The 13,316-nt window shown below is 42.1% G+C and overlaps 1 protein-coding gene across 6 annotated transcripts in view; it reads right to left on the bottom strand.

Annotated features, from left to right (window-relative positions):
• agap1 (ArfGAP with GTPase domain, ankyrin repeat and PH domain 1) overlaps nt 1–13,316 on the bottom strand; it is a 242,127-nt gene that overhangs the window by 74,660 nt on the left and 154,151 nt on the right. For all 6 annotated transcript variants that reach the window (XM_004917871.4, XM_004917872.4, XM_002931998.5 and 3 more), the window contains 2 exons: nt 13,055–13,210; nt 8,946–9,038 (listed from right to left, as the gene is read on the bottom strand). In XM_004917871.4, coding sequence (XP_004917928.1) covers nt 8,946–9,038; nt 13,055–13,210 — 249 coding nt within the window. The remainder of the gene's footprint in view (nt 1–8,945; nt 9,039–13,054; nt 13,211–13,316) is intronic.

Raw genomic sequence — 13,316 nt, 5'->3', positions numbered from 1 at the left:
GGTAGAGTTAAAGACGTGAGCCTGAGGGGTGGGTAGAGTTAAAGAAGTGAGCCTGAGGGGTGGGTAGAGTTAAGGAAGTGAGCCTGAGGGGTGGGTAGAGTTAAAGAAATGAGCCCGAGAAGAGAGTAAGGAAAACACACATGGGTGACACAAGTAACACATGATTTTGGGGGCAGAGAGATGCAGGTTCTGGGGGCAGTGAAAACCCTAAGCTGGGCAACGCGATTATAATAAAATGCAAGAGTCGAATGAGCACAGAAAAACATAGAATACTGGAGGATAAACATACACGGAGTAAGAGAGCGTGAAAAGGAATTGAAACTTTACATAGAAACAAATGTCTCCGTGCAGTGAGGGGAGAGTTGCATGTATAAAGAAGGCAGAGGAAGGCAGAAAACACAAGCTAATAGAAAAGAGTTGTAGTATGGGGGCAGAAAGATTGGGAGAAGTTGAATAAGAAAGAAGAGACAGTCGATAAAGAGGGGAGAGAAAGGTACGAGAATAGGGAGCTACTCACACCGCAGGAGAACGGGATAGGTTGACATCATCTGGGGCATCAAAAAATTCCTCCGTGTTGCTGTCGGACGCCATGAGATAGGGGCAGGCGGTTCGGATCTGGCCTGCTCTTAGTACTGTTTGGGCTGAGAGGCCTCACTGGGCGCTGCTCCCCGGGGGCGCTGGCCGGCCCAGCATTCAGGCTACAGGCTCCTGCTGACAGGCCAAGGCAAGGGAATAGGAGGGCCAACGTACGCACAAAAACACAGGCCAGTCTCGCGAGCGCAACGGATGCCGGACACGGGGGTGTTGGGGGATGTGCGAGCGCACACAGCAGGATGCCGGACTGTTAAGGTACATCTTCAAATTCTCTATATACTCGAGTATAAGACGAGGGTGGCTTTTTCAGCCCATTTTTGGGGCTGAAAAACTCGGCTTATACTCGAGTATATACGGTACATTTATTAAAAAAATCCAATATGTTTTTTTTTTGTTTAACAAAAAACATAATCCCTTGCCTGTGATTTCCCCCTTCACTTCGCTAGCTCTGATTACTGATTGCACAAAAGCTTAGGCGCCCACTGGCTGGACACCAGTAAAACAATCGGCGCTGCTGCAAATTCTTCACGGAGGAGCAGCAGCACGCGGTTGTTTTATGCCTTTACCTCTCACTATATCCAACCTTGGTCAGAAACAACCCTACAAGCTGCTTCCCTGCCATCCAAGACCATCCTTACTATAAGGATGATGATTTTGATGTAGTGAAGTTAGTACCATGTAAAGATTTATGCATTCAGTAATCAGAATGAATGGAGTGAAAGGAGGGAACACAGGCAAGGGATGACATTTTTTATAAAAATTATATGGATTTTTAAATAAATTTATATTAGAAATATTTTTCTTTTTTTTTTAAAGGAGAAGGAAAGGCTAATAAAGTGTTAATCTCAAGCTGCAGGCATACCTACAGTTGTCTCAATAGTGCCTTCAAGTCTCCCCATATTTCAATCGTTTAGATGATCAGAAGCCAAACAGGAAGAAAAAACACTGAGCTGGGTAGAGAAGATTCCCATAATGCACAGACACTAAGACCAGCTCTTTAGTAAGCACATGCGCACAAGCAGGAGCGCACCCCTAGCGTCCAGTTGCTATGGTGACGCACCATATAAAAAGTGGATGCAGCAGTGAGCTGGAGCTATAAAAAGAGGACGCAGCCGGGGCGGGGGGGGCTGTGAGATGCGGCTGGACACAGAAGGACGCAGCTGGAAGGTGCTGCAGGGAGCGGGAGCCGCAGGGAGGATGCTGGAGGATGTTGGGGATGCATGCACAGTAGAGACAGTGAGGGAAAGGAAGTGGGCATCCCTTATTAAAGATGGCGGCGTCGTTCACTGAAACGAGTATGTAGTAAGGGGCGTATTTATTATGCTGTGTAAAACTAATTCGCCGAAAAAACGGAGTAAAAAGCTGAGTAAAATAAATGGAAAAGATCGCCGTCTGTTATTTTCCATAAGTTCCGGTGGAAGAAAAAACGCGTAAAAACATTACGCCGATTTTACACCATTTTTACACGGCGATGTGTGGCGAATTTTCTCGCAGTTTTTTACACAGCATAATAGATTTTGACTTTCCTTGTCCTTTAAGGAGCACCTGGGACCATTAGGTCCCCTGTTAACCAATGTATGTTTTGTTTTTAAACCACTCTGCTAATTGTGTTGTATGGGGCCCATGAGTTCTGATGGCAGCCCTGTCTCTAGTAATCGCTTGTTAGGAAAAGACGACTTGTTGCTGGAACTCACTTTTTAAAAATCACAGTGACTAAATCTCCCCGTGGGACATTAGCCTTAAGCAGGTGAGTAAGTTTCCATTTGAATATACAGTCATATCAAGTGACTTTCTGTGCATATAGCAGTAACAACAAGGTGTATCCAGGGCCCCACATTATTCATTTATTAAAGCCAATGGCAACCTGGGCCCTGCCAACAAGTAGAATGGAGCCCCAGCTGGGAAAATTACCCGCAGATGTATGATTATGCCCCTGATACCCCCCGTAAATATAATATACATAAGCCATGCCTAAAACATGGACAAGCCTCACACACTTTCCCACAAGCCCTCTTTGCAATTCATTAATTTTTTTTACATCTCTTTGGCCGCCCTCTGACATGGGACCCCGGACTACAGTACCCCACTAATGGCAGCCATGGGTGTGCTACTGAAAGAGACAGCCAGCCCCTGCCACCACTCCATACTGAGGCACAAATGAAAAACACCTCAGAATACAAATCTGCCTTGGTCAGCTGAAAAACACAGCCTGTAGACTTGTGAGACACAGACAGCACTGGAACAGGAATTTACTTTGTTGCTGTTCTACAGTTGAACTACAAATGTAGCACCACCCCCCCCCCCCCCCAAGCCATACACCACAGTAGTAATTTAGAAATACAGGTCACCAATCAAAATACTTTTAGAGAAGAGTATTGGACATCTAGGTTCTATGTCTCATGTTATAAAGGTGACCACACACTGGCCAACCTTAAAGGTATCTAAACAATTGGCCCCCGGATCAAACAGACGCATAATGTGCGATATGGCCATACATGGGTATAGCCACATCATACTTCTCCATCTGCTGATTCTTGATGCACCCGCCAAAAAGCGTCAATAGCATATGAAATTTCAGTTTGAATAGATGAACTGCAATCCAACAAGACAGCACAAATGTCCATATGGTTGGGCAGTATGGCCAAAACCAGAAAAAATGTCTAACAAAATCTGTAGAACAGTATAAGAGATATAAGGCAAGATAAGATGTGATGAGAAAAAAAAAATGTATCTTCAGTTCCAATTCCACATTTTCATATGATAAACCATAAACATTTTTCTCATCTGGCCAACACTAGGGACTAACAAACAGTACTGAGCAGAATTTCTACCTCCTGCTGGATGTTTTTCTCAACTACAAAATGCCAGTCTTCTGCATGTCAGTCCTGAGAGCTGGCACATGTATTGGGCACGGCAGTCTACAGACAGACCATAGATTTCAATTTATACATTTTTACTGGACTTTTAGAAAACAAAAAGCAAAGACTTGCTTGAAAGGAAGAAGTACATAGTCAGAGACCATAAATGAATAGACTGTTAACCATATCTAAACTATTTAGTAAAAGCATTATAAGTATTTGTAATGGCTTGGTAATCAAAAACAATAAATAAAAGACTACAACTAACTTGCTGTCCAAGTTATTTGTTAAATAATACTAAATTTGGAAAGGAGGTACCAATATGAATGGGCAACCATGGTGATACACCCCAAAATTACTGACAGTTCCTGTAATGTATGGAGAAACCCATTACATGATAAGTATCTTGATCAAATCAGTAAAGTAAAACTACAAAGGACATCCAAATTAAATTATGCAGAAAAGAGGGGCAAATCCAAACCTAAGGGGGTAGCCCAATAGTGCCAATGTTCACAAAATTTGAGACATTTGTCATTGGTGCCAGAAAGAAGTGATATCATTTTTTCTTCATTCATTGTTATGCAAGCCTTCCATTAGGGGATTGAAAGAAAGATGGGTAAGCCAGGAACAGACCAAGGATTTATGTACAGGTATGGGATCCCTTATCCGGAAACCAGATATCCAGAAAGCTCCGAATTACAGAAAGCCTGTCTCCCATAGACCCCATCTTAATCAAATAATTCAGATTTTTAAAATTGATTTCCTTTTTCACTATAAAAATAAAACAGTGCTTTGTTTATAATTAATTATATAATTAATCCTTACTGGATGTAAAATAATCCTATTGGGTTTTATTGATTTCTTAGTAGACTTAAGGTATGACTAGCCAAATACGGAAAGACCCCTTATCCAGAACACCCTTGGTCCTGAGAAAAAAAACCCATATATGTATATATACCCCTATGTAGGCTCAGACATTTGGGAATAATGCCTATTTCCTTCCTTGAATACACTTGAAAGCCTATTTTAAAGATCAGTTATATTTAGGGTTAAACATTAAACAAGTGGTCTTAGATATTCTTGGAACTTTGACTGAATGCATGACATGTTTATGTCTACATATATTTCCTTCAATTATGAGCTAAGGGAATACAGGATTGGTCCTAAAAAGTCTGAAAACCACAGGCTAACTAGAACTGGATGCCCACACAGGTGCAACCCACACCCCATACCAGGGCAAAATGGAAGCCATCCTTTGTATGAGCATACAGCAATGTATGCAGTGCCTTTGCCATTGCTTATGGACTGCTCTTTGCTGTGTTTATACTAAAGGTGGCCATAACATAGCAATTACGATCTTTCCTGCAACCACTGGTTGCAGGAAAGATCGATTGGCTGAATCGTCAGATATGGAGGTAGAAACAATAGAAATTCTACCTCCACCTACTAATTCAGCCCTAAACATAGATTTTGCTCAGGCCGCCCGATCGACGAGACGAACGATATCCGCAGCCTTTGCAATATTGATTGTCTCGTCGATCCGCCATACATGACCGAATATCGCACAAAACGAGGTTTCGTATGATAATACAGGTGCGTGCATGACCAGCTTAAATGAGGCACATGTAGAAGATACATCAGGGGTATTTGTAGGTGTACACAAAGAATCAGGGACATGCACACTGGTATAACAAGAACCGGGAAAAAGAATTCTTCACACAAATAAAAAGCCTAATACTCTTATTACCCTGGTACATGTTTTAGAAAGCGGCAAACATACTGCTTAACACACAATGCACCTAATGTGCACACTTACACACACACACTGCATTCGACGTACAAACACATACTGTTCCTATCATTACATCTAATTGGTAAACATGATTGTGGAGCTGGGAGAAGAGACACTTAACGAAAAGCAACAAAAAGGGAAAAAATGGAGTGAGAGAGTATGTGCAGACCCCAGGGAATTACCAAATCAATTAACAACTAATTCAGGATGTAATTTCCGGATTGCCTCTTAGCACAAAACTGTATCTTTAATTTCTCAAGCAATAAGCATCATCCAGAGAGAGGGCTCTAACACACACTGACGCTTCAAATGAGTTTACAAGTATCTCTTTTTGATTGGCTATATAACATTATTTTCTTCACAGTTCGTTGACACTGCTGCCGAGTGCTTGGAAAGATTTAATTATACTGGTACAATCGTTAGCAGCTTTCAGTCCCATCCACAAGGACTCGTAATGAGTCTCTGTGACTCAACCAACGCTGGGTGACCAAATTATATGCGGCAAAGTGATACAATTCCGCTCCTAATGGGAAGCTGTTTATGGGCCCCATTTAATAAAGATTTGTCCCACAGGCACTGGCTCGAGGCACTGGGAAGAGACATACAAACTTCTGTCCAGAGGTCTGATCTATCTGCAATGACAGCAGGCGGGGAGATGATGCCTGTGTTGTACAGCCCTGTATCACTGGGCAAAAGTGAAACTGTCACAAAGGGAAAGCACTCAGCAATAGAGCACCTTCTTCTGCAGTACCTGCATTCAAATATAAGTCAAAATATACATAAAAGAGGTGTAAACAAAAATACAAATGCATTTTATATATTTTTAATTTTTGCTCCAGTCAGCTTCAAGGTGAAATGTAATGGTTGCTAAGAGAACACAAAAAACACACACACACATATATATATATATGTAAAAAATGCTGATGCACACCAGGAAAATTTGATTTTGGTGTGCATCAGCATTTTTTACGTATTTACATTGTTTATCTGATTTGCACCCAGGTTGTAATCCCTATAAGTGTGTGCCTCGGCCTTTTTCTGTATGTATATATATACCTTGTATTCTCAGCTTTAGTATAAAGCACCCCTTTGCTGTCCTCCCCCAACTTACTTTACTGCTAGATAAAGAGGCAACTGCTGAGGATTTCACATTTAAGAGGAGCCCAGTATCGATTATGTCTAATAAATCATTTAAACCCCCAAGGTTTATCTTTATTTTGGAGTTTAAAAATGCAAAGGGATAAAATCTGCAAATGAATGTGCAGTATGCAAAATGAGGAGTGCCCCAATTAGTGAGTGTGTCGCTATCATCTATGTGCTTGAATGATAGCACAAGGCAGGAAGGGAACAGAGTTGTTGGCGGGGGGCGGGGGGCACAAGCCTGGGCAGCTGATACCTCTGTAGGAACCTTGCACGTGCCAGCACTGATCCGCATGTCACCTTCCCAGCCCCATTTGTACCTCATTAACTGCCACTGACTTAACAAGATTTATGCAAATAGCACCACAGAAGCCTCTGCTTCCCACTGCAATCAGGAGTCCAGAATGTACAGATCTTCACCCCGAACCCCAGCACAAATGCATCAGAGAAAGAAAACAGGGCTGGATAAAGCAATATGCATTAATAAATGCTGCACTATATAACTTATTACTGTTTACTCTAAATCCTTGATCATATATCTTAGTATTCCCCCCACTGTTAACTGGCTGCACCCATGCACATATCACTGGAGCTACACTCTAGTCCAACCAAGTCCAAGTTGGCCCCATCCTAGGCACAGAAATTATGGGGTCATCAGCTGGAGACTATACTTCTATAATGATCTTGTTTTGCTCAATAGATTATTTAGGACAGAGGCCTGTGTGTTCTCCAATGCAATTTTTAAGGCCCCTCAGGTTGCCCAAGAACTCTGGCAGATTACTCTGTGTGACAACATGTTTATATTATACAATCCACAAACATGTACGTTTATATATATATATATATATATATATATATATATATATACCTTCCAACTGAGCCGCACTCCAAGAATAAAACATAGCTTTTATTAAAGCATTTGTTAAAATTAGTTACAGCGAATGTTCAAAATAGTACAAGGTTCATACTTATCAGTATAGCATGCCACATACACGCGACGTTTTTATATATATATATATATATATATGTATATATATTTGAGTCAAAGCATACCGACATACTGGTGGCTGTGATCTGAATCTAACCTAATTATTTTCTAATAAAATTCTTCAATTAAGGGACCACAATGCCAACCCTAATATTGAATTTTCAATGGTTTTACTTAGGCATTGTTAGGGATTACCCTTGTTTATTCATTTAATGCTCAATTCATAATTAGCTTTAAAAGTAGAGCAGGAGGTCACAGCTTCATGCCTCCATTACTCTTCTTTATAGCTAAAACTTGATTGTAAGCTGTTCAACCAAGGTCTAAAATAGTGACAAATATAAAACCATTTCTGAGAGCCCCTTTATATTCTGCCACAGCAAAAATAGTCCATTAGCTTTGTTGCCCACTAGGGGTTTCATGAAAAGCTATGAGCAAGACCTTTCTATAGATGCAAACGTTACTGCATCGTAGATACCAATAAAGAGATGATGGGTCAGTCCACCTACCTCCCATAAAAGACAACCAAAATGTCGGTGAACTTAGGATGATATAAGGAAAATAGTAATATTTTTTTGCATGGATGTGACCCCTTTTCTGTATGTCTATGAAGTGTTTCTATGTAAGGACGAGATGACTACACCACGTATAAAAGGGATAGGGGCAAAAGGTAGAGCAAGTATGGCATGCAGAACTGCACACCTCCTATCCCATCAGGTAAAGGTATACACAATACATTGAAATATTCTATGATTGCATGAAAGGGCAGTTTGGAAGCCCAGCTCTCACTAGAGTGGAAACCCTAGTAAGGGGGAAGCTGGAATCCCTATTCAATTGAAAGGCTCCTGCTCGCCTCGTTATAAATATGTTCTGGATCCACACCAAAGCGTTTCCTCCTCGTTAGGCTACTGACGGCCGCTCCTGGGCTAACGTTTCCCAGCCCAGGTTCCTGCTGGCTGTGCCTTAGCCCCCCTTCCCGCAGCACGTCACCAGAAAGGATTAATTAAGGCCGTTCATTAGGGCTGTAAACGCTCGCTCGGGTAATGGAGGCCTAAATGAAACTGAACCTAATCAAAAGGTACAAGTACTTCATTAGCAAATTACAAACAGGGTCTTGCAGCTGACACGTTCTGTGTGGCTAATTGCCCGGCGGCCGTCAGAGGGGGGCTCAGATTACCAGCCAAATCAAGCCTGTGCGCGGTTATCAGAGGGGGCTTTCTATCCCCCCGCAGACAGGCGCAGAGAGGCCCAATCAAAGCCTCCTGCACAAAGGCGTTACTTTGAAGCTGCCTGGGCCTAGCTGCCTCCCCCTGAACAGCTCACTTCATTAGGGTCTGTTGTCACATGGCAGCTCCCCTCCCCCTCTCACACTAACTCCTTATCCTAATGATCCTATTTTAATGTGCGCAGGATTCGTGCCTAATTGATGTCAAGTGAGCAACTCTTGCACATACAGGGAGGGGGGCATCAAACGGCGTGGAGAGCGGGGGGCTCGGAAACGAGACCCCGAGCGTGGGCTCCTCTAATTACACAGTGGAGGCTGGCGGTGGGAGGCGGGGGCCGGGAGGAAGCTTACCTGTTTAATTGGTATTGCTCGCCCGCTGCCGATGCTGTCTGCTCTGCTCTCTAGACCTTTCTTATCTTTGTCTGGGTCGCTCCCTTTGCGAGACTGAAAAGCAAAAGTTCAAATCCCGTTAAAACCTCCACAAACACAGAGCGGCTGCTTCCCTAGTGCTCCCCCCCTTCAGAGCTGCCGCTTCATTTCATCCCTTGTGGGTGCAGAATATATAATATATATATATATATATATATATATATATATATATATATATATATATATATAGGCATGAAGTGACGGCACACACAGGATTTTCACACAAGAGTTGCAGAGATACAAAAATGATCAGAGGTCATAATAAAACCTCTGATCATTTTTGTATCTCTGCAACTCTTGTGTGAAAATCCTGTGTGTGCCGTCACTTCATGCCTGTATGATTATTTCCTGCACAGGCACCCAGGTATTATTAGCGTTTTTTGGTGTGCAGCTTCCTAGCTCTCAGTATAGTATATATATTGAGGAAAAACTAAAGAGTGCAAGCCCCTATGCTATCATTTTGTATGATTAATCACTGGGCTAATAAAGGCAAAAAACATCACTGGTGGCAATTCCTCTATTCTGTTATCCAAATGATTCCATTATGATACACTCTGCTATGGGAAGGAACAGACTGCCTCCCTCTCAACTCCCATCAGCCTAGTATACTGTAGACCCCCATCAGACTTAGTATACCGTGGACTCCCATTAGCCTTAGAATACCGTAGACCCCCATTAGCCTTAGAATACCGTAGACCCCCATTAGCCTTAGTATACCGTAGACCCCCATCAGCCTTAGTATAACGTAGACCCCCATCAGCCTTAGTATAACGTAGACCCCCATCAGCCTTAGTATAACGTAGACCCTCATTAGCCTTAGTATACCGTAGACCCCCATTAGCCTTAGTATACCATAGACCCCCATCAGCCTTAGAATAACGTAGACCCCCATTAGCCTTAGTATACCGTAGACCCCCATTAGCCTTAGTATACCATAGACCCCCATCAGCCTTAGTATAACGTAGACCCCCATTAGCCTTAGTATACCGTAGACCCCCATTAGCCTTAGTATACCAAAGACCTCCATCAGTCTTAGTATACCCTAGACCCCCATCAGCCTTAAGGTGGCCATATTTGTACCAATAACCAATAGGGATTCTACCTCCAACTGAAGATTCAGCCCTAAATGCAGATTTTGCCGATATCGTTGTCTTGTCGATCCGCCATACACGCACCATATATAATACAAAACAAGGTTTCATACGATACTATTGGTGCGTGTGTGACCAGCTTAAGGGACATATTTATCAAAGGGTAAAGTTAGAGCTCGCCACAGTAAAATTCTGCCATTCTCCATTTATTTCTATGGGATTTTTAAGAGTATCACTAAGTGAAACCATTTGATACATATGTCATTAAAATTGCCATAGATATAAATAGAGAATGGCAAAACTTCACTTTAGTAAACCGTGGCAAACTCTTACTTTACTCTTTGATAAATATGTCCCTTAGTATGTTACCAACTCCCATCACCCTTGGTAATCTGTCAACTATTATAATCCTTAGTATCCTGCCAACTCCGATCAGCCTTAGCACCCAGCCTATGTATCTCTATTCTCAGGGCATGGGAAGGCTAGACATTTCATTACTACTGTTACCCCACTGCACCTTCCATGGAGTTTGCCAGGAGCATTTGGTAAAAGGGGATGTCACTTCTTAACATCGTAACTATCTAGAATTTTATTTTAAAGGAATAGAGTGTTAGCTCCCTCTTCCAGCAACTTTTAACTGGATTTGCTGTATGTTCTTCTTACATGTTTCATTACATAAGTTTGTTTTTTTATCTTCTTTAAAACAGTTTAATGACATTAGCAGATGTGAGAGGTGGCAATTCATGGGATGAGAGAGGTGGAAATTCCTGTATTCTAATCTCCAAATGATTCCATTATGATACACTCTGCTATGGGAAGGATAAACAGACTGCCTCTCTCTCAACATCAGCAGATGTGAAGCTCTTTTTTAACACCTGTGGGTAAAATTAAAAAAAAGTGCCCGTACCCTGGGGCAGTCACTAACATATAACTGGACAACAGGGTATTCTATGGTACTGAAAAACTATAAGCTTACCGCCGTATGTTTATTACTTATCATCATGCAAAGAAGTCTATTCAGCCCAATGGGAGAAAATTAAGACATATCCAGCTGCCTTGCCCTGTTCTAGAATATTGGGAATGGGTATGTTCCTTGGCTAAGAGTAAACTTAGGAAGTGTAACTTGTTTGGGGCACTCTTATAATATAGATCAATCCAATGCTCCCATAATGAAAGGTTTGTCTTTACTACTGAAAACCAATTCGCTCTTGCAGAGGAATCCTCAGGCTAAGACCCTAAGCTGCTCCCATGGATCTGGCATCAGTATTCCAATGCTGCATAATATCAGCAAGGAGAGAGTGATCACAGGGAAATCATGAATATGACATACTCACTGTGCAGCCCCTACTATGGCTTCTACGCCCCAAAGAGCAGCCCTCTCCTTCCGCCTGCCTCACAGTAACAATTTCACAGAGGGGTCTCTCTGGGCCTCTAACAAAAGCGCTAAATAAAAGTGGCTCTTACATTATGTCCCCCACCATCTTCTAGCCATTACCGTAGCCCCTCCACCGACAGAGAGATTTATAATATGAGCAAGAGCAGTACATCTCTCACTCTGCAAAGTAACTAACCCTGACAGCCGCACTCCATTACTCTGCCCAGCAACATTACTCACAGGACAGCGACCACTGGGGAGGAAAGCTTGGCTCCCTGCATCCCATCCTTTCAATTAACAGTCGCTCCTTTAAACACGCAATGGGTTAAACAGGCTGAATGAAGATTGCTAATTTGAAATGAAATTAACCGTATACTGACTTATTTCTAAAAAAACTGAAAATCATTTTTATAAATTTTGTAATGATTTTTTTTGGTCTGTACTCAGGTCTGCAATAATACATAACTAGACAAGTGCTAGAATCTATATGCAAAACAAAAGCTAACATTGTTTAAAATGTTCACATTTTTTTTTTATTACAAATTTTATTAAGGCTCCTATTAAAATGCACTGTAATCCAGTCTGAATTTAGAAAGGTGGAGTGTGAGCATGGCATACTTATGATATAGCCCTGTGTAAGAAAGGTCTGGAAGGTGCAATTTGTCAGTTTTTTTTAAAGCAAATATCTGTCAAAATGAATTTTTCTGAGGCTCATGGAGGAGTTACTTGTTCTCTGCTGCCTCCTGCTGGCCAGTGGTGCAAGTTACATTAATGGAGACAGTCAATTACCAAATGTCGATGGGAATTTTGAGAGATAAAGATGCAAGTTGGCATTAGAACTGAAGGCTTGCGCTTCTCTTTACTTCACACTACATTAACCATTCAATTCCTACTACTTATTCACAGTACGTTACATGTACATTGTTAAAACAGTATTATAGGAGCCATTGGAAAGTGAAGTTATACAGGAATCCCTGAGGTCCACATTTGTCTAAAGGTGAAGACAAATGGGAGCTACTAGTAGCTGCTACTTGTCATGGCTACGCCAGAAAATACCCTGCCATAGACAACAATTAAGGTGGTCATACACGGGCCGATTGTAGCTGCCAATATTGGTCCCATAGACCGATTCGGCAGCTTATCGGCCCGTGTAGGGGCACAAATGTCGGGCCTGCCCCACCGAAATCTGGCACGAAATCGGCCATATATCGATTGGGCAGGTTAAAAAATGTTACCAAATTAGCCTCAATTCAACTCATATTGGGAGAAGATCCGCTCGCTTTGCGACCTGGATACTGAATTTTAACGTCTATGGCCACCTTAAGAATTGCCTCTGCTAATACACATGTAGAGACAATTATCAGTAAATGATCAGCATTGCCTGTTTTAGCAGCCATGACAAGTAGCTGCTACTAGTAGCTCCATAATTATTATTATGTAAATTATGAAACTGCCACAACCCCAAAAACAAGCGTTGCAGCACCCCCCGTAAGAATCTTATCCCTGGAAGAGTAACCCCTTCTTGGGCAGTGATCATGAATCCAAGCACTGTGGTACAGGCTCACCGTGAAGAGATTGGAGCGCCGTTTTGATTGCTTGCGCACGGGAGTGGGTGTGCTGGCTGCTGGGGGCACGTCGATCCTCAGCTCCTTCTGACTAGTACTCGGTGTAGAGGGGACAGATGAGGAATAGTCGCTTAGGCTACCCCCACCATTACTGGTCTGTAAAGGAAGGGGATAAGTAAAAATCATATAACATATGCAGTTTGTATATAACTCACAATAAATAGCCCTTCCTCCAATTCATGCGAGATATAATAGGATTCAC

The sequence above is a fragment of the Xenopus tropicalis genome, chromosome 9 (assembly GCF_000004195.4).
Source record: "Xenopus tropicalis strain Nigerian chromosome 9, UCB_Xtro_10.0, whole genome shotgun sequence".
NCBI lineage: Eukaryota > Metazoa > Chordata > Amphibia > Anura > Pipidae > Xenopus > Xenopus tropicalis.
Note: the sequence above shows the minus strand (reverse complement) of the source record. Positions and strands in the feature narration are given on the sequence as shown.